Raw genomic sequence first — 24,681 nt, forward strand, 5'->3', positions numbered from 1 at the left:
TCTTTTCTCCATTTAGACAGCTACTCTAACTATTACTTTTATTTATTTATTTTTAAAACAATTTATCCACCACTTTAAACCAATAATTCCAAGCCATTGTGGTTGTTTCAACCATTAGGGTGCTTTAAGCTAACAGTTCCAACTGTTAATCCATCACCATTAGCTGTCATTAATCTTTCATTTACAGTAGGCCTTTTAATTTTAGCCTTTTTGCCATTAGCTAACAATTGTAGCCATTTATTCACCACTTTTAGGTAACTATTTCAATTCTTTATCCATTTCTCTTTCTCTTTTCACCATTTCCCCATTAGCCTTTTTAAGCTAGTCGGCTACTTCAGTTGTTTCCATAATTTCCAACCATTTAAACATTAAAAATAATCAAGTTTTTTTTGGTTTGTTTGTTTTTTTGTTTAGACTCCTCTGTTGTCTTGCCAGTGTTCACATACTTCTACCACTGCAGTGCTCCTGGGAATCACTGATTTACTCACCACAACACAGAGTCGGGGTAAAAGCACTTCAGCTTATAAGGATAATAAATGAGGACGTGATGCAGTCGTCTACAGAGCAGGCTGCCATCGGACTCTTAAGCTGTCGAGCACTATGACCCAGTTGCTCCCTCCTCCATGCAGCAGCGCTCTGCCGCTACGAGAGGAGGACCAGAAATCTGCAGCTCCCAGAATGAAGAGATCAAAATGATGCTGTCTGTAAAAAGGGATTAAACGTAAGCAATCTGTCGTCAGCTGCGGCAAATCCGCGGTCATTACTGCTCTACTTTTCTCTGCAAATATTTTTAATGACTAATGCAATTATCTGTGAAGTTATCGGTTTTCATTGTGTGGCTGCAGGCGAGCTAATGACAGATGCATCGTGCTCACTTTCTCCGTTGCATTGGACGAGAATTGCAGCGGATGCAAGCAGGCCTTTAATACGAGCTGTTGTTTTTGTTTCTCCCCATCTGCCGGTCTAGTCTGGGCGCCACCTCGCTAGCGTCGGCTGCTGGTGGATAAAACAGATTCGCCACCGGGGGTTGAGAAAGGAGACATGCCGTCGCTGAGCATCCGTTGCGACGCTTGACTGACCATGATGAAGACCGAATCCACATCCAAGAGCACCGGCTCTGGCTCTACGCTCAGGAGCCCATCCCCGCACAGGAACGCGTACGAGGCGGGGATGCAGGCCCTGAAGCCCGTCAAAGACAATGCTGCGAACGGGGACGTGCAGGAGGGCCCCCGAGGGCGCAGGTACGGCTCCAACGTGCACCGTATCAAGAACATGTTCCAGCAGATGCAGACCACATCCCCAGCCGATGCGGAGGGAGAGGACGTCGCCAGGAACGCCGACAAATCGGTGCGCCTCTCCCTGCCCAGAGCCGGGAGCCTGAACGAGAACGTGGACCACAGCGCGCTGCTGAAGCTCGGATCCACCGTGTCCGAGCGCGTCAGCAAGTTCGACACCAAACCAGAAAACGGGCACCAGCGGGCCTCGTCGCCGAGCTACTCCAAGCTGCAGGAGACCCGCCGCATCTTCGAGCAGCAGCAGGAGAGGCAGCAGCAGGAGAAGCTGGCCACCACCAGGGTCCTGCTGAAGACAGACAAGGCCTCGGGGTTCCAGGATGGCAGGTTGGACGTGGTGGCCCGTTTCAATGGCAGCACAGAGTCCCTGGACAGCCTGGACACCAGTGAGGCCGTGTCCCCTACAGTCAGCCAGCTCAGTGCTGTGTTTGAACGGGCAGGCCGAGCTCCGGAACAACCTCCACCGCCTCTCCTCTACCCCACCGCTCCCCTCCAGAGGGGTCAGTGCCAAGGTGGGTGTGTTGAACTCCAAAATAATCACAAAGAGGGTTAGTGCCTTTGCAGCAGGCAACCAAGGAGGAAGATGTAAGCAATCAGAGGGGCCAAGAGGGGCCTCCAAGGGGCCCCAGGGGGAGGGTTACTCCCCCATCTGAAAGTATTAATGGGGGCCAAAGTGTTGGCCAAAGCACCACAACTACTGAACTTTCCAGCACTGTAGGAGAGCCAAACGAGCAGAGAGAAAAGACTGTTTCAGATGCAGGTGTTAAGGCCAAAGCTGAGGTCAGAGCCGAGGAACACCCTGGCGCCAAGGAGCCCAACAGCACAACACTGCAAAGTGACGTCCACATCTCTGTGGAGAACGGAGAAGCTGCTGCGGAGAAGCCATGCTCTCTAAAGGAGGGGGAGACGGCTAAGGATGCTGAGGAGGAGGAAGACAGGACTCTCAGAGACGACCAGTCGGGCCGCGACTCTGTGGATATCAGTACCTACAGCGCGGTGGGGGAGGACTTTGGAGGAAGCCAGGTGGATGAGGAGGAGGATGACGACCGCTACGAGCCCGAGTCTAGCTGCGTGGAGATTTCCGGGCTGCCTCCGGAGGAGAGCCCGCCCGCTTCCAGGAAGATCCGCTTCAGCACAGAGCCCATCAAGGTGAGGATGTATAGTATGCTCTGGAAAAACACACAGAATGAATATTCATAATTGCAGGTAGAACATGAAGATCTTTGAGACTATACCCTCAGAGCCCTTTTTTTAAAAAATTAGGCTGAGGTGCTGATTTCTGGTTTGTAGTAATGCCTGTATTCTGGTGTGTGCTTGTTTTTTTTTTTCATCCTGTGTGTTGAGAGGCTTGTTGAACTTGACCTTAAAGCTTATCTGCTGTGCTACAGTCATAGCCAGCGACGGTGTCAGCTGTTTTAATGAACTCACTCAGCCTCTGCCGGTGTCAGAATGATGCTGACATTTTGATTTTACCCTGTTTCAACACAGGGCTTTGCACACTACTAACCCCCGCCTCCCTCCCTACCCTCCACAGCAGCCAGTTGTTAATGGTTGGTCCTGCATTCCTACTGTGCAGCTGACATGGGCCCCTAAAGAGCTGCAATGTAGATATTTATCTGAAATGTAGTGGGAGCTGCTTCTGTAAATAATTGCTGGGGGGGATGGGGTAAAAAAAAAAAAGGCCTGGATAATTAGCCCTGTTTTTAGAGAAGTGGATACTGTGCTGTGGCCAATGAAAAGTCGTTGGACAGTGTATGAGGAGCCGAGTGAGGAATGAAGTGTTTTTGTGTGTGTGAGCGAGAGAGAGGAAGCGATAAAAGAGACTGTGATCTCTTCTTGGACCAGTGAGATGAGAGAGGAGGAGAGACAGGGAGGAGGAGGAGGTGGTAGAGTTGATTTAAAGTGTCTCTGTGTGTCTGGGGGTGGTGTAATGATCCGGAGAAGAGCATCGGATCCTCTGCAGCTCAGTCTCGCTGCTCCGCTCTGCCTTGGGGTCTGAGGCGTACAGAGACTCTGCCAGCTAAAGTGGGCCCTGACACCGAACATCACACACGCATTCCCTCTCACAGAGAGCCATTTCAGTGACTAAGGACTCCTGTCCCATATCATGACCAGTCAAGTTGAAAGTTGCTTTTGCTCTCTTTTCATGGCTGCACCTTGGCCAGCAGTGCCTTAGTCACTACAGCCTGATATTTCAAAAAATTTGAGAGATTAAAAAAATAAATAAATCACACAAACCCATAACATAAACACTTCAGGCAACAATCCATCATATCTGGCTATAAAAGAGTTGTGACAAAGATACGAACTGAAGCAATGCAATGCGGACATAAGCAGTAAAGGAACAGTTTGACATTTTTGTTTACTTTCTGAGAATTAGATGTGAGGATTGACCCCACTCTTGTGGCTTAATGATAAACACACCACAACCAGCAGCCAGTGAGGTTAGCATAGCATAATGATATATCTCGTGTAAAATCAATACTTACTACTTACTAGCTTTGGCAGAGTGTGTTTATGTGGGTCCCAATTCCCTCACTGTAAGAGCCTAGCTGAGATAACTGGTTTTAGAGCATTTAACAGTAAATATGAAAGTTGAAATAGTAAATATTGATGAAAATTAAAGGTACCTTGTGGACACAATACACTAAGAAATGTTGCAGTTAGCCAGCGAAAGGCAGAGAAGAAGACGATGTAAATATGGATGTAAACAATGCAGGTTACAAATGTTTTTTACGAGGAAGGAAATGTATTCAACATGTATGTCAGGCCTCAAGGATACACACACTGACTGTAAACATACCTCCACAAGGACCCTTAAAGTGATACCTCTTATACCTGTAGATAATGTCTATGTAATGTCGAATAAAAACACAAATAGATCATTTTAAAGTTGAATTTAAAAAATCCAAAATTATCTGTGAGAAGTGAAATACTGACATATCTGTGATTAGCTATTGTTGAGCTCTTATAGCCACACAATCTGGAGGAAACAAACTGTCTCCCACATGCTGAAAATGCCATGAATCCCAAATAAATCATGTCTGAGCGCAGCATGTCCATCATGCAAGTGTAATGCAGGAGGAAAAGGGAAAAACAGGCTCCTGTCGCATTATTTTATCCTCAGGAGATCAAAGCTGGATAGCAGGAGGAAGCATTGTGTGTGGTGTGATAGAACAGTCATAACTCATAGGCTCTGATAAAAAGCAGAATTTGGTTGTGACCCTACAGCCATCATCAGCGAATAACCTCCTACTGAGTCCTTTCACACTGTATCATTGTGGCCTTTGTTATGGAGATTGATGCAGGGGGTGGATGAGAGTAAAGTAGGGGTGGGGGGGTGAGGTCAAATGGGAGGGGCGTTATTATGCAGCTCAAATGTCATGCGGCTGTATAACTGCCAGCTTTTAAGTCACACAGTGTCAGTTGGTTTCTCTTCCAAACAGGAAGTGCCCATTTTTAGTGCATATTTCCCCCTCTGCGCAACAATTCAGCTTTTGGCCACAATTAAGTCTTGTTGTGGTGATGGCGGTTGGATGTCTGGGCGCATGTCTGTCTTTGTCCCCGTTTTACACCGAACACTCCTCCTCTCTGTCTGTCTGTCTGTCTCTCTGTCCTCTCAAACTGTCAAAAATAGCAGTTCTGCTTCGGGTAGAGTTCACACTAGACCCTTTGTTTGCTCCTCCTGACACTCTTTTTCTCGCTCCTTCTTTTCTCCTTCTCGCTCTTTGTCACCAGTCTCCTACTGTTAGTAAAAATAGCAGCATTGTTATCGTCACAGACTTGCCTCGCTTTCCAGGGCTGCCTCCTTGTCGAACACAGGAAGCTGCCTCTCATGTCTTATTTATTTGTTCGCCCTGTTTGTTTTGGCTTCATTCTGTATCACTCAGTACTATCAGTATACTGTAGTTTATGATGTTGTCTCCTGGCATGTAGTGATTTTTAATTATTTATTCCTATTGTTGGTGGGGCATAAGATAAGATAATCTCCACTGGATTTGCACTGTGTTCCCTCCAAACCAAAAATAATCAGATTTATTTTTCATGCTCCAGAATCACCTTGCTCACTCATCACCTGGCCTTCCCTTATACTTTTGCTGCCTACGCAACTCTGAACAGCAGTCCTGCCAGCCTGCTCAAAGAACACCTATGATTCTCTTTCACACCGCATCATTAACACAAACAATGACTGTTCTTATATTGTAATAAACTGAGGGTGTTGAAATTTGACAAATATTGAAGGAGGAATTGCATTTTAAAAAATAGTAAATACTCAAAGTGCAACCTTTGGTGGTTTGTGCTCACCGCTCAGGTCAGCCAATGAGGCATTGCCCAGGGAGAGGTAATACATCACCATATGTCAAGGTATCCTCAAACTGTCTATTACTTAGACTCAGCGGACCTGCAGTATTTCATACAGTGCATTACTCACAGCCAGGAGGGGTGGGAGAGCAGACAGATTATCAGCAAGGTCACTGTGCCCCACTTCTCAGTCCTGCAGTGGTGGTGGTGGTGGGTTGCAAGCATTAACGTGATGGGCCCACTCGCTCAGGTTACTGCGACAAGCCAAGTTATGCAATGTCTTGCTCATGATGTCTGAGTGCAGTTTTGCCTTGTCCAACCTGCCATCATCTTGTCAAGCTCGGAAAAAAAAAACAGCAGACACTGGTTATAGTGCTCTGTGAGGCTGTGCCTGTACTGTATAGTGCTGAAAATATTTATCTTTCTTACTGATCCTTTACTTTGGATAATACTTTGTTGATCCCCCAAGGAAGAAATGAAAGGATAAAGCTGATTTACTATATTTTTCATCTATTATATTTTTCTTAATTAAGTATCACACAATCTTATGAAAAGATCAAAACAAACACATGTTCATCTGACTGTTGTTGTATTTTGGGATACTATACTTCCCCATTTTTGGGACTGTTTTCAGATGTGAATTAATACAAATATACATTACAGTTCCCTTGTTCCCATGGTAGTTAAGGAACATGTAATCTGGTGCAACAGTGTCTCTCATTTATGCCACAACAATGGAGGTCAATAGCACAGAGCAATAACATATATAAGGCTTTGACTGTCAGGTAATTCTTGATTTTTGAATTTAAAGCAACACATGAAATGTGAAGAAGAGAAGGACAGGATAGACAGGAGGGCACAGGTATATACTGTAGTGTGCAAATTAAAATGAACTAAAATTCCCCAAATCTGTATGAATGAATGTGAATATGCTCATGTGGAAAACATTCAATGAAATATACTTATATAAAATGTTTTACTGTGGTCGTAAGGTGACTACTTTATACAATAAATTCTAATATAAAGTCCAGTAATAATGCAAAGAATATTAATAATATTCATACAGAAACCTATGCAACATACCAAACTTATAAAACATATAGTTACAAAGGCACTGTCCATCCACGTATTATAGTGCTGTTCAGTCCTCTGTCGCTGACCTTATTCTCATGCTGCCGTGTCTCTCCCTAGGGTCAGCGCTAAGCCTAAACATGACTGCTGACCAAAGACTGGCCTGCCAAAATAGATGGACTCTGGTGCCATTAAACCGTTACTATGACAAACCCATAGGGGGAGGGTGGTCCAATGCGTTGGCAGCCAGGGATCCTTATTTTCTGTCTGCGTGATGCATATCTGGGATCTGGATTAACCCCTAATTTCAGAAGGATTTGGAAGCAATTACCTGCTACTTCAGAGCATGTTTAACCTGTGGTGGTTAGGAAAAGCAAGTAATGATGGTGTCACTAAACTGTTAACAGGAAAAGTGCTGTTATTTGGTCTGCATATGTCTAACTTTGACAGCTCAGTTAAGTATCACACAAGCATTCTGACCTGGAAAAGTGGATTAATAGCAGAATATACACACAGAACAGTGAGGCACACAAAGACAGTGGGAGCAGCCATTTCACAGATCTCACATTATGCGTGGTAATCGCCTTAATTAACTTCGCCATTTAAGGTAGAAATGGCGAGAAGCAGCGAGGCTCACGTGCTCGAAACCAATCGAAATAATAGCAAGAACAGTATGAGTAATAAAAATGATGGAAAGTTGGGTGCTACAGTATGTGGAGAGACAGAGTGGAAGCACGCTATTTCTGTTGTGAAAAACCAATGGCACCACCTCCACACATCCTATTGGCTGAATCCAAAATTAGATCTGTTTTTGGAGAGTCAAGAGGGAAAGAAATGCAGCAGTTGACATGCTGCTGTGGGTGGGGGGTGGGGGGGGTACTGACTTGTTAAACCACCACAGTGCTACCCAATCACACTGTAGCCAGAGGGCCATCAAGATGGAACCACACTGAAAGGAGAGCAGAGGCATCCAGAGCAGCTCTATCATTTAGCCATCTCTCTGTCACGGCAGCTACATTGTAAAATGGTAGTTGTCACATACTGGCTGCTTTTTAATACCCTTCACAGTCCCAAGTGGGTGCTCTTTATAGACGCAAACACAATCTGTTAGCTGGTGAGTGGCTCGAGCTAGCTGCCCACAGAGCTTTTGTAGGACATCCCAGGCGGCTGGTAGCAGAGGGAGGGAGGAAGGGAGTTTCCTGGCCATCTGTTAGCTCCTCTGACCTACTATCTGCCACAACTGGAACAGTGTCCTTCTCCAGCCCCCCCCCCCCCCTTCCCTGCCTTTAATCCCAATGTTTGTCTTCCAAAGATAGCCACCTCACTGTTCCAGGAGTTCATTTACTACTCTACGTGCTTAGGTGAAGTTGGGGCAAGAGGTTGCATCATGCAGGATCCCATTAGCCTGTCTGCCCTGTGAGGGGTCACTGTCCATAAGAAGGGACAAAATCCTAGCTCAGGAGGCGAAAGTGTTAATTCTGTGTTCGTGAGGCAAGATTGTAGCCCGGCCTGCATCATGGCACCGGTCCTGAGCTCGCCCAAGGCCGCAGGTCACGACACACATCCACTCATAGCTGTTTTTTTCCAGTGCCACGTTAAATGCTGCTGAACCTCCTCTTTTGATTCTCTGCAGCATCGTGGGCGTAAAATGAGGGCACCACAAGCCACCAGCTGTGGCCTCTTGATCTTTAAACCTAAGGAGTATAGCACTGCCATGGGAGGGCGTCACAGAGGGCATGCAGGCTTGGAGTGCGTTGTTGTTGTTGTATGCTGTGTTACTTAGGATGCAAACAGTGTATTTTGTGTGTCTGTAATCCACATTCTGTTAATCCCTCTAAATACATAGGTAACCTAAATCAAAAGCCATTAGATGTCAGCGCTGCTCCCATGCTATCTGTCATCTGCAGTATGGTTAGGTTCAATTTGATGACAGAAAGTGAAGTAATAATATCGGTAAGGCTGCACATAATTATTATTTTCTGTAGAAAATATGAAGCTAATGCCAAGAGATAGCTATCTTAACGTAGAGATTGAAAGCAAGCAAAACAGCCTAGCTCTGTCCAAGCATAATAAAATCTGCCCACCAGCACCTCTCAAGTTCACTAATTAACACCTAACATCTCATTTGTATAATCCCTACAAAAACTGGAGTGTATAAATGCCAAGTTGTGGTTTTATGAGGCTTATATGTGCTGGACTTTGTTACCTTTGGTCAGAGCCATATATAGCAATATATTTAAGATAACATTCATTAGTTTTGAAATGTATTTGATGTGATGTAATTCATCCAGTTCACTTTAAAATATGCCTGCATTCACTGAATAGTTTGATCCCAGCCAAACTCTAAAGTTAATGGAACATTTGTGCTTGAGTTTAAGAGAAAAATTGAGCCTTGTCATCACTTGTGTGAACAGACAGCAATGATCCAGCTCAAGGCGATAACATTTTAAACTCTATTCTTAAGGGTGAGGAAGGCTTCAAAGTAGAAGCTTGTACAGTGTTCAATGATGCATGAAAATGATACTGAATAAATCTGAGAGAGGAGGGGCTGGTCACATTTCAAAGGCGCTGTCAAAACTGACAAGCTCTTTACCGTGGGGTTGCTAAGGAGATGAGGCCCATATGACTGGAAGGGTAGCACTGAAGCTACGAGATGCTACTTTGTAACACAGATGGACAAATCAACCAGCTGAGAGAGAAGCGAGAGCTGCACGGAATCAAGTAAACAAAGACTTAGGAGGAAAGTGCTAAAATGTTGCAGCAGGGGGAACAAAGGATTGTGGAGAGAAAATGAAATTAAATAAATGACAGAATGTGGGAAAGGAGAAGGCCCAGCACTGAATTAGTGTGGCTAGTGGACCATGCAAGGTGGTGCATGCATAATCACCTTGGAAGACTGAAAGTGAGGCTTTTTAAAGATTCAGCTTACTCTGTGTGTGTGTGTGTGTGTGTGTGTGTGTGTGAGGCCTGTGAACAGCAGCTGCAGAAGGCCTCCATTAGCATGCTGGAGGTGGTTATGTAAACTGTCATGCTGTTAGACCAGAGTGAATGTGGGAAGTCGGGCCCTGAAAACAGAGGTCTCTGTCTTCATGGGAGCAACTTCAGTGGTTGCGATTGATTTTCTCCCAGTGTGTTTGATACACATCACCGCTGTGTGCTCAGGGAAACGTTGCGGCTGTCTCAGTTGAAATGATCGATAAATTTGAATTGCATTATGTCTGCATTAACAGTGGTGGTAAGTTGTTATCAATCCATGAATCCAGCTTGTCTTTCTCATCTGCGTTTAACTCCGCAGCCTCTGAGCATTTGGTGATAAGCTCCAATCATGTTTGTAATCTTAAAAATGTAGGACTGGATTTGAATTGTGAGCCATTCACGCACATGCAGTGTAGTTTGACTTTGATTTGCATTTAATTGTCTACAGATAAGTGACAATCCACAACATTTCTGTGTAGATAAATTTGCATTTTGCCATCCTCTTTCACCTGTTGATGTGCACACAAGTTGTTCCCCAGGGTGCACAGGAAGTCGCGTGTTTCAGCTCTGTTTTCAGTAGCGGTTACTATATTTGGAAGCGACACGAGAAGTAGTGGGTAGTAGGACAAAACAGTGATAAGCCAACACGGCTGCAAAGAAAAGAAAGGGGCACCTACAGAAACACAAACAAACTTCTCGTAGCAGAAAATCAGACATTTTACCACAGGATTAACTGATTGACCTTTGGACCATGCAAAAACACAGCAGAGAGGATTAGCTATTGTTAAAGAAGGGGCTTATTTGAAGGAATAATATGATATTTTAGGAATTAAGATTATTTGTTTTCTTGCCATGACTTAAAAAAAAACTGACACCACTCTCACGTGTACAATATCTATATGAGGGGATATGGTTAGCTTAGTTTAGCTTAGCACAAAGAACAACAATCTCACAAATTACCCTCTTTTTCAAGGAAATCCCCTGAACTATGTACAAATACAAAAACCCTTTGCCTTTCACTTGATCTTGATCAGAGAGGTTTGAGTGTTTGTAATTTTCAGTCTGACCCAGTGTCTCTGTTTCCTCCTGCAGGTGTTTGCTACCTACCCCAACGAGGATTATGACAGGCGTAATGAAGACGTGGATCCCATGGCAGCATCCGCTGAGTACGAGCTGGAGAAGAGGGTGGAGAGGCTGGACCTGTTCCCCGTGGAGCTGGAGAAAGGTACTGAATGTTATGAAAGCTCACTGGGGGACACTGGGTGGTTGGTTTGCACTATATTAGGAAAGAAGATACAAGACATTTTACATTAGTAGAAAGGTATTTGGAAATGAACAGTTTGATTCGTCCTTTTTGTCCATTAGTTATGTAAAAGGGTCTTCAGTGTTCACAGACTGCCTTATGCCAACCCTCCTGTTTCCCACAAAGCCAAGAAAATGTGATGGTTTTACCTTCCAACAACCCCCCAGTGAGCCACACTTTCAACATCCTTTCAACATTATGGTGCATCAATATATTTATAGAAGACTATTTTTAGAATTGTGTACAGGGCAGGTTACACAGGAAACCCTGTGTGACCATGTTCTATACAAATCATTTGCTGCTGTGTGCACAGTAAAAATTCATTTAGTCAGGGAAAAACAAAGGCTCTAGTTACTGGTCTAAAAGAATAAAGAGACAGACAGTTGCTTAATAATGAACACGCCAACTCAGCATATAACACCTCTGGCAGGAAATATGGGTGTTATCGCTAATTCTGATCTCACTTTCAAGTCACACATAAATAAGGTGACTAAAATAGTGTTTCATTATTTCAAGACTTTATGAAGGTCGGGCCTTTTTTATCCTGAAGATACAAAGAAACTTCTTCCTGCTTTCATTACAACTATAAATCAATTTCAGCTCCTACAGAATTCTTAAAACTTAAAAAGACAGGGGCTCACATTACCCTTGATCCTTGCATAGCCTCCAGTTAGTCTTAGGATTGTTTTAAGATTGCAGCACTACTTTAGAAATGTTTTTATGGACTTGCCCCTGAATGTGTGGTTAATATGCTGCAGAGATATGCTGGATGTCCCTGGTAGACCCCTTCATATCTACAAACTCTCTGCTGCTCACTGTACCAAAAACAGAACAAAACAAAACAAAAAAATCAGACAAAGACCTGGGGTGAAACTGCCCTCTGCAGTTTTGGATCCAAACTCTTGGAACAGAGCCTTCCACTGGACTCAAGAATGGCAATGTCAAGACAAAAAAGCCCTCACCTTTTGAGCCTTATTTATAACACACATCCTACTAACACACTTTTGCTCAATTAGAATTTACAGTTTTAAAGTTTTCTCTTTCTGTCTTCAATTAAAACGTTTTAAGTGTTTAAATCGTCTGTTCTTTCCCTCTAATTGTTTTCTATAAGGGTAACTTTAGCTGCAGTTAAAGTGGCAAAATAAAATATATAATTTTGTCTTCATAGACTGCATGGTATTTAAATGCAGTGTATAGTGTAGATTAGACCTCTATGAGATCTGTTGACTAGGTTGCATGTTGTGTTACAATTACATTTTTGACCACTAGTAATGCTATGGAGCAATGTATTTATGAGCAGGTCCTCAACTGCACCAACTAAGACAGTGAAGAAGAGTACTAGCAAGAAAACATTCACGTTAACAATGCATGGTTTAAAAATAGTCCAGAATTGGCTTTGTTAAAGTCTTATGAGGAAAGAAATCCATTGTCAGGCCTCAAGGACACACACAGTGTGTTTTGGTGAATAACAATGAATGTAACTATAACTTCTTTGTTTACAGGAAAACTTAACAGAGCACCTTTAATTTTGGGGGCAAGCACTGCTCTTTTACTATCTTCATTTACCCTGATGGTGCAGGAAGTGAACTGTCAATCTGTCAGTCACAAGCTCACTTCTCTAAAATTAGTCCACAGCCGCAAATTATTACCAAACGTGAATCTCAAGGGTGATGTTTTCCCACTCACAGAGAGTGGTTAGCTCTCTCATACTTGCCTCACAATGACATAACAAAGTTCAACCAAAACCTGTCAAACATGTTTTACAATTACAGTTTGGTGACAGGCAGTCTGGTATGCGCTCCACTCTCTTTCAGATGGCGATGGCCTGGGCATCAGTATCATTGGGATGGGTGCAGGGGCTGACATGGGCCTGGAGAAGCTGGGTATCTTTGTTAAGACAGTCACAGAAGGAGGAGCGGCACACAGGGATGGCAGGTATGTTTATACATGTTGAATTCCCTCTGGATCATTCTGATTCCTCATCTGGTGAAGAAATACACAGTACATCTGAAACATCCCCAGTTCAAACTGAGAGGGCCTTTGCTTTGTACACCATATGTCAACCTGGGGTTAGCTATTTCCAGGAGTGGAAGCTTCATTGTCTTGTTTTGATCCATGCCAACTGCAAACAGGTCTTGCTGCCAAGCTTTAGGACTTAAAAATGGAGTTTGGCTTGTGTGGGTTTAAGTATAAAGATGATGTATACAGGCCACAGTTGAATTGTTACTGTAAATCCTAAACTTTACTCTCTTTACTGTCTCCTTCAGGATCCAGGTGAACGATCTGATTGTGGAGGTGGACGGGACCAGTTTAGTGGGAGTCACCCAGAGCTTTGCTGCCTCTGTACTCAGGAACACATCAGGAACTGTCAAGTAAGAGTTACTGTAATTTGTACACATCTAAATATCAGTGTAATTTTTTATCATCAATGCTAGCAGCGTGGCTCTAGGGAGGGCAGTGTCGGCTGGTCTGTCAGTTGGTCAATCCACCACTTTGGCCCAGACTATATATTGAATACCTAAGCCCAAAGTATAGATAACATGTTCCCCTCAGGATGAATTGTAGTTTCTTAAACACCATCATCAAGCCAAATTTTCATTTGACAAAATACCTACAAAACCTAAGACTCTCCCATCAGTGGTAAACATCATCTGCCAAACATCAACACGTTAGCTTTGTCATTGTGGGCATGTTTGCATGCTTTTACCTCAAAGCTCTGCAGTGCTCTTAGTTAAATGGGCATTTATTTTTACAGTTTCCATCTTGTAGTTCTCCTGGGCTTTTCTGCATGCCTTAGCTGTGACTAGAACGTCATTTTGTTTCGCTATCCGTCACCACAGCTCACTATGACATACAGCATTCTTGCTCGAAGAGATGGTTTCCTCTTGATATATACCCACAGCCAGGCTTACATGCAGCACTTCTACCACATCCTGCCCATTCAGCTCACCAGACTGTAGATTTATATCTTAAGTCTCACAGGGTCATGATTATACCCTTCAGTATGGAGAAGCTCCTTTGTGGAGACATTCTGAATAAGGTCCAAAGATTCCAGACTGGAGCCACAGACAGCACGGTTATCAGGGACGAATACAGTTGGCATCATAAGTATCACTTTGAAATGCCAGAGGGCTATTTGTAGCCGGGCTCTTTGGCGATTTTGGTGGAGTGGACTGCTCCCTTTGTGTTCCTTTTGTCATCTAAGCTCATTCATAATTCAGGGTTTAGTGGTCAGTGCTGTTGGGGTAATTGTTAGTGTTGTGTGACTTGTGAAGATCAGAGACCTCCACAGATAGCTCATACATTATGGATCTGGTGCAGTGATGGCGAAGGGCACTGGAGCTCAGACCTATTCATAAAAAGCGTTATGGAGACAAATAGATGGGGGCAGGAAGTGTGTATGTGAACGTTTAATTACCTGTTAACGCAGCAGAAATTGAAAGGCTGCAGCGGCTGGCTTAATAACCGTCTATGGCTTCATCATGATTCACTGCACTTTTCCCTGTTTACTGTCTTTAATTGGACAAAGATTTGTGAGCCTCAATCAGGAAGCATAAAGCCCCTATTAAGGAACTGTACAATGAGCTAAACCGCTAGGCTTCCTCTAAACAGGAAGCTATTTTCTGTCATCAGAGAGCTAGCACGTTCCTTACTGCATTAATACATTATACTATACCACTCTAAGCAGTGTTTTATATATGAAAAACACTCTCATGGTTCTTGTAGAGCCTGTGTTCAGGCTCCTCAGTGGTCAGGAGGGAAAAGAGGGCCATTAGCATGCACATACAGTATCATACCATATCAAATAAAGGACTATTTAAGTCCAGTTAGGCCTCTTGAACATGCTTTGTGTTAAGTGATTTGTCAGAAATGGACTGCTATTGCTATTGTCAAAATACAGGTTTGTGATCGGGCGAGAGAAACCGGGTGAACAGAGCGAAGTGGCCCAGCTCATCCAGCAGACCTTGGAGCAGGAGCGTTGGCAGAGGGAGATGATGGAGCAGCGCTACAACCAGTACATGGATGAACAAGAGGTCAGTCCTCACATTCAGGGCTGATTTAGAAAAAAAAAAAGGTCTGGGTTTTTAGCTGACAAAACTACTTGCTTTGTCGTTCTTGAATAAGTAGTGGTGCAATGTCTGCACATACTGTACATGGTGCAGAGGTGAGGGTGCAGTGCGTACAAATCTATTTTCCACCATCCCCTCTCACACCACTTGCATACACACATACATTGCTGCAATAACAAAAAACAGATTTTTGAGAATTCAGCGTAACATTTAGACTATTAACTTCAAAATCCTTACAAGCAGCTCTCTCTCTTTTACAGTTCAGTTGTTGTCTTTACAATATTTAGAGGTGATCATCTCCAGGTCTCTGAATGCATTAACACAATTTAAAGTAAGAAAGTGAAAAATTGTAGCTGGAATACAGTCCTACACTAAGCTTTATGTAACCTTTCAACCTGTTCAAGCACAAAATACTCCCTTAAAATGAAAAACGAGTCTGTTTTTTTCATTCGTCACCCTTATATGTGCTTGGTTCCTCTTCAGGATGATGAAATTTATCTCAGTTCCAGAAGTGACTCTCTCTCTGGTGTGGCTGTGTCATTGTGTGTGCTTCTGGTGCACACCACTCTGTTGTGTCCAGCATGTAGTATCAGTCTGATTAAAAGATAAGCTCGGCCTCGAAATCTGGATAAATCAGGATGACTGAAATGTTGTGACCCAGGATGCCCCCTCGCTTTGTTAATCTTTGTGTCTCAGATTGTCTTTTTTTTTTCCTTTACTTTTACATAAACAGAGCACAACTGCCTGTAGTTTCATTATAATAATAGAGAGGAAGTTGCCCCATTCATGAAAGGATGATGGTGGGTGGTTCTTGAAAAGCAGGAGGTTGTATAATGGGAAGTGTAGCCTGCTCTTGCACCATCTAGTGTCCATTTACTGTCACAGCACAGAAATATCTGCCTGTAACAGCATCATTAAATGCCTGTTTCACTGTCTTTTCCTCTTTTCTGCATAGTTTTATTCAAACACTTAACAATAAACGTAATGAAATGCAATTCTTTTCCTCTTAGAAATCCTCTTTACTTCCCAGAAATCAGTACAGTGTAAAAACAACAAAATCGAACCATTACAATATTGATATTACCTTATATATTCTGTTAATTGTGATTAATGATTTTAAAAAGTTTTTGAAGTGTAAACATACACCTGATAAAACAAGGTTTTCCCAAACCTCGACTTCGTACCTGTAGGGTGCTGAATACGGCACAGATGAAGAAGAGGACGAGGATGAGGAGATCAGTCCGCCGTATCCCAGCGCCATCGAGGTGTTTGACTTGGCGGAGAACGAGGACATGTCGCCTCTGGAGACAGACCCTGAGAAACTGGCCCATAAATACAAAGAGGTGAGCAGTCGTCTCTTTAATTGGAACATTTCCTGTGTAATCACATCTTATTTCCTCTGATGTGTCTAATATTAACAGATGTATTTAAAATTATCGTCTCTTTGCTGTAAAGCTTCAAATAAAGCATGCAGTGACCCAGGCTGAGATCCAACAGCTGAAAAGAAAGGTAAGGTGTTAAATTATTAAAAACATTTAATGATTATGTTGTATTAGGTACTACTTAATACTAGGTGTGTGACTGTGTGCTGTCTTTACTGAAACAAATGCTTCACCTGTCTTTTTAGCTGCACCACGCAGAGCAGGAGAAGCAGCGCTGGCGCATGGATAAGGCCCAGCTGGAACAGACCCTGCAGGAGAACAAGGAGCGTATGGAGAAGCTGGAGGGCTACTGGATGGAGGCTCAGAGCCTGTGCCAGGCGGTGGACGAGCACCTGAAGGAGACGCAGGCCCAGTACCAGGCCCTGGAGCGCAAGTACAGTAAAGCCAAACGCCTGATCAAGGAATATCAGCAGAAGTAAGACAGCTTCATAACACAGATTAGAGCTAACAGAGTTGTGTTATATATTAGGTTTGAGCTGAACAGTCTGACACGTTTTCTGCCGCCTCTAACAGAGAGATTGAATACCTGAAGAAGGAGACCCAGCGTTGTGCACAAGTTGGGGCTGAGGCCTCCCTTCTGAAAGAGGAGTCTGGACAACTCCAAGAACAGGTACTGCAGGTGACCTAGATTAAGGCTACTTTACTAAAAGCCTGTAGCTTTTTCTCTCAGATATAGTCAGCAGGCAGCACTGTAAATAAGCCATGTACTTTTATACAAAATCTGAGGAAGAAAAAGGAAAGTGATAATGGTGTTATGTGATTAAAACCTTCTCTATAAGTTTGATATTTGTCCAATCAAGAGTAAAATGTCATCAATTGATTACTAAAATTACATATAATCAATCAAATGGGTCATATGGGCTTTAATGGTATAGCTGAAGAAATGTGCAGCCTAGTATTGGCCAAATCACAGTTAAAGTCAGCAATCCTCTTTGGACTGTCAGGCCTGGGTAACTCTAATGCATGTTTAGGGGTCAGTGTTCTTCTGGGAAACATCAATGTGCTGTGCAGGACTACTCTTTGGTACAGTGTTACAGCTGCAGAAATATGAATTGGTTTGTTAGAATGAAGCTACAGAGGAGGTGACAGTTTATTTTTCAGCACTCATGAGAACAATTTGGCACAAAACTGCTTCTTAAGTATGTCTGGTGGCATTTATACAAGCCTTAAAATAGTTTTCAATTTAGAAGTGAAAGCTGTAGCAGCTAACAAAACCTCAGAGGACCATATTTAGTCAGTATGTTGTATCAGTTATTAAGTGTGACTCACCCTGCAGCATGCATGTGATAACATTTGAATGAGAAGTATTTGTCAGAAATAGTGTTTCAGAACATATTCATGTGAGTCAGTTCTAGACTGTGCTGGACCCAACTTTATAGACTGTATTGTTCACATACTGTGACATGATCAATCATCATCCTTACTACATTTTCCTCTCCTTTCTCCAGGTGGCTGACCTGGAGTGCAGGGTCGAGGAGCTGAAATCGGAACCTTTATAAAAGCCTTTTTTTCCCGTTCAGAAAGCAGAACTTCACCAGATGAAGTAGAAGATAGTGTTGTTGTACTTGCAATGAACTGCAGGGTAATTCATGTCTCCAACCTGAGCTTGGTTTCTGGTCGCATACTGTATATGTGTCCTCAGGCTTTGTATTTCAGCCACTTAACCCTTTTAACCATGTTTTTCTGTTAACATTTATGGGAACGTGAAGGTTTTGTCATCATGAATACAGACTCTGTTGAGCTCTAGATGTACTGTTCCTTTTTTTTTTTTTTTTTTAATTTTCAGAGTTCAGTATTTAATCCCTTAATTTGTGGTTTTGTGACAGACCAAGCCGTTGCTTTTAATTGCCAAAAGAACAAATTCCTCTCTCTTTTGCCTAGTTTTGTGACCTTTTTTTCTGAGTTTGTACAGATGTGATACTGTGTGGTTTAACAATCAGTTTGGTTTGTAAAAATTTTTATTATGTGTATAACATTTAACATAATATAAACTAATGAGATTGAGGGTTGTTGTATATTTTATGTGATGAAGATGTGTAAATTGGACGGAGATTGCACTGAAGAAGACATCACACGAGGTGCTTCACTGGAATGGAGGAAGAAACGGGAATGAGTCTGAGGTGTCTTTGAAATTGTATAAACAGTAACCCAACCTTCGTAGGGGTCGTGTCACTTAACCTTGAGAACCACCTGCTGCCTACCTTTCAGAAGTGTTTGTGTATTTTTTACACATTAAGACTCTCTAATGAGCAACCAATCCTCCGGTTTCAACCCCTCGCTTCTTTCAACAAAAAAGGACCACAAAGACAAGCCTCCACAACTGCTGTGCCACAAATGAAAATGGATTCCCCCTCCCCTCCCTCAAAATGGATGTTGTCAAGGACTTGTGTAACTGGTATTAGTTAGGACTACTGATTTAAGAAACATTACTGGACTGGGAAGAAGCTGTTACCAGCAGCAAAGTTACAGATTTAAAAAGCTTCTTGTCTCTAACCAGCAGCTGCACTTGACACCGCTGTGTGTAGCACATGGAAAACACTGCCAGGTTTCTACCTGTTTCAACTTACGCACAGTTTAAAATGAAGTTGAAGTCTACTTGTGTCAACTGTCATACCAGTATGTTTGTATAGTTCAGGTAAGACTGAAATATTTTACTTAATATTTATAATATAGTCAAGGCGGAAATATGAGCTAACAAGGACAAAAACTGACAAAAGCAATGCAAAAAGTAACGTTCACTAGACAAAGTTATACTGTGTCATGTAAAAAAAAAAAAAGCAAAAAGTAGAAGATCTGGATGACTACAAAAACAAATTAAGATTAATGAGCTGAAAAAAACAGGCATGGTTATGAGTATTTTCATAATATTAAGGCTTGTACAGTGCACATGCTTTGCATTGTATGTTTTGTGGAATAAATGGTCAACAGTGACGGCCAAGTTGGTTGTTTTAATTTCAAAGCAAGCTGTTGTTGTGAAACAATAAGCTTTTGTTTATGTGACTGCGTCTTCCTTTACATTTTTTCACATAATCTTTCACAAAAAAAGATAATTTTAAACAAAAATCCTATTTTTGGATATGAAATGCTTTATCTTTAAACAAACTTAAGTATAAGGTTAAATAATGTTATGTACAGGACATTCAAAAATTCTCTCGTATATTGCCTATTGGAAGTCCTAACGATGTGATGTAATTACAAGTGCATCTTCTGATGGTGTCTCCTGAGATGATAATTTCTTGAAAAGCTCTTTCCACACTGGGTGCATTTGAACATTCTCTGCCCCAGGTGGAGCATTTGATGAGCTTTGAGACTCTGCGGGCGGCTGAAGCTTTTACAACACTCGGGGCAGCTGTAGGGCCTCACCCCCGTGTGCTTCCTCTCGTGTCGCTTCAGGTCTCCCGACTGCCGAAAGCTCTCCCCGCAGTGGGTGCACAAGTATGGCTTCTCCCCGGTGTGAGTCCTGAGATGCACGTTGAGCTGGCCGGTGTACGAGAAGCTCTTGCTGCAGTGAGGGCAGCTGTATGGCTTCTCCCCCGTGTGAATGCGCTGATGCTGCTTCAGCCCGTAGTGGTTGGTGAAGCCTTTCCCGCAGTCGGTGCACAGGAACAGAACCTTCACCTGCTGGAAGCACGTGTGAGATTTGAAAGCTTTGGCGCTTGCACAGCTCTTCCCGCAATGAGGGCAAACAAACTCCTTTTCCTTCTCCTCCTCCTCCACCTCCAGCTGATCCCATCAGGCTGTCTGAATCGCAGTGTGACAGATACTCCACAGGGTGGTGCCTCTTGATGTGTTTAATAAGGTAGCTCTTCATAGTGAAGGAGAACTGACAGAAGGAGCACGAGAAGAGCTCAGACGTGCAGTGATACTTCATACAAGTGTTGCTCTTCTGATGCTGTTTAAGGTTACCAGATGTAGTGAAGACTTTATCGCAGCGGTCACAGCTGTATGATTTTGCCTTTGCGTGTGCCGTCTGTTCGTGTCGTTTCAGGAAACCAGACTTATTAAAGGTTGCCCCACACTGACCACACTTGTGCTGTCTCAAAGCGCACTTGTGTGTTTTGAGATCATCTGGGTTTCCATATGTTCGTTTACAGCGATTACAGCTGAACCATTTGTATTTAGCTAACTTTCCATTTTTGACAGCGGGCGCCTCTGGTTCAGTGCCACTCTGCTCAGTCTGAGCAGGGCTGCTTAATGGCTTCTTACAGACGTCTGCCCTTCGTTTCGGAGCAATGAGCTTGGTTATGGCAGAAATTCTAGATCTAGCTCCAAGTCGCTGAGGCCTCTGAGTGGGATGTTTTTGGACTGATTCAGCTTCTTCGGCCGCTGAGGGTTGTGGAACGAAGTCAGGGTCACTTTGATCGTCATCAGCAGGCACTGGATCGCCATCTTGATTTTCCATGGCGGTATCCTCTGAGTGATGCTCACTGATGTGCTGCTGAAGGGTATCCACTGAAGAAAAAGTCAGTGAACACTCAGCACAGCTAAAGGGCATGGTGTTTGGTTCCTCTGGAGCCTGATTTACTTTTTCTTTGTTTTTGTTTTCTCTTTGGTGACACCGCAGGTGCCTGGTCAGGTCATTGTACTGGCCAAAGCACTTCTGACACACAGTGCAGGCATAGGGACGTAACCTCTCATGGACAGTCACCTTGTGCTTTTTGAGGGAAGCTTCATTTGTGAAGCTCTTTCCACAGTCTGAACAAGCAGACTGGGACATTTCTGCTTCTCCTGCAGGAGTATTCTCAGTTACATCCACAGTTTCTTGTAGATTCTTACTCACATTTGTTTCCTTTGTTTCATCATTAACAGCTGCATCTGCAGTCTTGACAAGTTCTGACCCCTGTGTCGAATTCTCTTTCTCCTCACTGAGGATTCTGTTCTGCTTAGAAACTTTCAGCGCAGCCTGCTTTCTGTGAACTAACTGGTGTCTGATTAAGCCCGACGCCTGGCTAAAAGTTCGCCTGCACTGTGGGCAGCAGTAGGGGCGCTTGTTTGAGTGAACAGATAATCTGTGCCTCCTGAGGTGAGGCATTTGCTTGAAAACCTTCCCGCAATCGCTGCATGTTTTGGACTCGACGGGATCGACAGATAATACCACCAAAGATGCTACAGAGTGACCTGAGTCAGCGTTGGAAGAGGGATTTTCAGATTCAGCTACCTCAGCTGCAGGTGCACTGTCCTCTGCTGGCTGTGCGTGGAAGTATTCTGTATGTCGCTGGAGAAAGGCCTCTGTAGTGAAGGAAAGCTGACAGTGGGAGCACAGGAAGATCTGAGATGTTGCAGCTGTATTACTCTCTACAATAAAGAAGAGAAGGGCAAAACATTACTATCTCATTTTAAGATAATCAAAAAATAACTGCTTTAATAGTTTTTAATGACTAGTGAAATTCAGGTAGTAAGGGTACCTGCTGAATTCAACTTCATAAACCACATCTGGGTCCAGGCTTCACTAAAATGGGTGAGAAGCTTGCTGCTGGGCCACACCATGAGCTCATCTCCAGGTTGTATGGGCCGACAGCAGTGAAAGAGTATGCTGCCTTTGTACTGGACTGCCAGCAAATTTGTCTCGTCTTTATTGCGAGCACAGTTGACATACCTGTAGACAAAAGACGCGTGGACAGATTTTTAGATGCATCCTGATCTGCAGTATGAGGTGAGATACCATGAGGTGAAGACTCAAACAAAGCATGTACACTGAAATTCTTACAATGGAAATCATGGATTATACTTTAGACCACAAACAAATCAGATAATCAAAGCACGAGAGACAAGGCACAACACTTGGTTTTGGTTGGGTTTTGAGTAAAAGTTTAACCCCTGGCTACTCTAGCTGCCCTATAACTGCTGATATACTTGCTTTTAATTACACCTTTGCACGTGCATCATGGCTACCTTTCTTTGGGACAACGGTCATGTGTGTATCCTCAGAAATTGACAGTATGTGTCCACAAAATGCAAGTCAGCACATGACCATCAGGTGCCGCATCAGGTCATCAGAGCTATCAGTGCATGAATGAGGGCTCAGCCTGGATGTGTCTGTGACTGTATATTCAGCTCCCTACCTTCATGTACCTGGATCCAGTGATCTATTAGTAATTCTTGCCTAGAAATGGATGAAGTGGTCTGTCTTTTGTGAACACTGTAGCCGCTAAATTAAATTTTATATGCAGTCTTATCTTGCTGTAATTCTTAATTTCCCGGGACAGCCACTCTAATGGGGATTTTTTTCCCCCAGCCAACAGTTTCTTTCATTTTATAATCCTGGTTATTAAAATACTAAAAATAATCTAAATACTTTACCTCATCCAGTTTGAGTGTGATTCCCTGGCAGCATCAATGTACTCATACTCATCTTTTTCTTTGTAAATCTGCAGAAAATGAGAATATTGTCAAGACGACACACATACCAATAACCACAAGTCAAGACATTAACTTTCAGTTTGGCATTCGTGAGCTCACCTCCCAAGAGAAGTTACTCGCCATGGCATTTTCGCTTGTTGTCACTTCGCCCTCAAACGGACCAAAATGCATTCCTGGAGACACTACTGGTCCATGATTTATTACCCCTACACCTGCCCTGGGTATACTAGATCTGCCTATCATCAGACCATAGGGAAGCGTGAGGAGGGCCCTCTGGGAGACACCCATGCTTGTTGGAAAGTCAAGAATAAAAGATGGGCCACTAATGTTAGCCGGATCACTCTGGTCCTGGAAGAGAGTCAGACACTCCTCACAATCTGGGAAAAATAAAGAGAAGAAAAATACAAAAATACAGTAAATGAATACAATGATACAACAATACAGTAAATTAATTCATAATTTTATAAACATACTTTTATCATGCACATTAATACACCAGTGCCAATTTGAACATTAACATCAATCAAGCAAAAGTTCTTAGTTGTTACAATATACTATAGTAAGCATGGTTTGGATATATCCCATGACATTTTGTTCATTTTCAAAGTGGAAACTTTGTATGAGTCCCAAGGATGCTGTGAGTATGCCAGCTGCCAATTTATTAAGTCCACATACTAAAAATGAATGCAGCCTACTATAACAACCCTACCTTGATGAAGGTTATAATGTTCAGTTTTTGTTGAAACTATTTTAGAGAGGTGTTAATTCAGCCTTATGATAATTTTGGAGGCTACAGTGGAATTTCTTGCGCTGCATTAGTTTTAGTTCGGTGTGACTGATAAACTGTAAACTGAGAGTGAGTAAAAGAGGAAAGACAGTATCTTGCTTACAAAATCCATCACCAGCCTCTGGGTTTTCTCCCCTCCCCACAGTGTCCAATAACTTCTGGATTGGTGTTTCTGCTGGTTCTAACACCGGTATCACTAGAAGAAGAAAGGCGCTGTGTTAGAAACGTGGGTATGGAATCACGCCATGTCTCTGGTTTAACTGTTAAACTAGAGCACAACCTAATACGGAAACTTATACCTGTATGAGTGTTGTCATCAGGTGGTAGACACTCCTCCATTACAACCACCTCCTCTGTTGTCTCGACCCAGTCCACACCATTGCTCCTGCCCGCCATTCCTGCAGACTCTGTGGAGTGTTTAAGGAAACTATTATTTATGGCTGCTGCTCACACAAGTAAATGCAACGGGCCAAAAACAGGTGACCGCTAACGTTAGCATGTTAACCGAGCTCGAGAAACATTTGCGTCGGCCAACCAATTCACCTGGCTAATGTTACATTTCATAAAGATGGAGTAGAACCCCGGTCCTGATAATATTCAATGCAAAAAGTGCGGTCATTAGTTTGTTGCGGCTAACGGCACAGCTTTATCCTAGATATCGTAGTTACTCACTGCTATGTGGCTATCAGCATCAGCCACATGAACTAGCATTACACCACAGAATAATACATTCCTGGTCAAAATTTTCTATATTAAAGTAAATAAAATAAATTTTTGCACGTACTCGAATCACAGCGGATTTGTTCCTCGTACTGCTTTGCTAACTAGCGCTCAAAACCGCTGCTTTTGCCGGTTAACATGACTACAAACCAGACACTAAACTAACCGAAGCAGAGGACGCTTCCCCGGAAGTAAATAAATATACCTTTCATAATAAGGTTCTGCATTTCTGTTCTTTTCCAAATAAAAGTGGGAACGCTAGAATAACCTGAGCTATTTTACCTATTATCGCACTTCTATAGCAAATCTAATCAACAAGATCGAAACTAAAGATATAACGCCACGAATATTTTATTCA

At 43.0% G+C, this 24,681-nt stretch overlaps 2 protein-coding genes across 2 annotated transcripts; one reads left to right on the forward strand and one right to left on the reverse strand.

Moving 5' to 3' along the window:
• Positions 1-447: 447 nt before the first annotated feature.
• On the forward strand, positions 448-19,387 carry LOC108876608 (neurabin-2-like). The gene is given in 12 exon segments (XM_018666242.2): positions 448-1,728; positions 1,730-1,842; positions 1,844-2,441; positions 10,734-10,866; positions 12,759-12,879; positions 13,212-13,316; positions 14,846-14,978; positions 16,205-16,357; positions 16,470-16,523; positions 16,642-16,871; positions 16,970-17,066; positions 17,905-19,387. Coding segments are annotated over 12 exon segments (2,436 nt in total). The 5' UTR covers positions 448-1,080; the 3' UTR covers positions 17,956-19,387.
• On the reverse strand, positions 19,385-24,527 carry LOC108876601 (histone-lysine N-methyltransferase PRDM9-like). Its single transcript, XM_018666228.2, is given in 8 exon segments — positions 19,385-20,182; positions 20,184-21,751; positions 21,862-22,052; positions 22,757-22,824; positions 22,916-23,193; positions 23,707-23,799; positions 23,903-24,010; positions 24,388-24,527. Coding segments are annotated over 7 exon segments (2,829 nt in total). The 5' UTR covers positions 24,000-24,010; positions 24,388-24,527; the 3' UTR covers positions 19,385-19,648.
• Between the last annotated feature and the right edge of the window lie 154 nt (positions 24,528-24,681).

The sequence above is a fragment of the Lates calcarifer genome, linkage group LG23 (genome assembly GCF_001640805.2).
Source record: "Lates calcarifer isolate ASB-BC8 linkage group LG23, TLL_Latcal_v3, whole genome shotgun sequence".
In the NCBI taxonomy this organism is placed as follows: domain Eukaryota; kingdom Metazoa; phylum Chordata; class Actinopteri; family Centropomidae; genus Lates; species Lates calcarifer.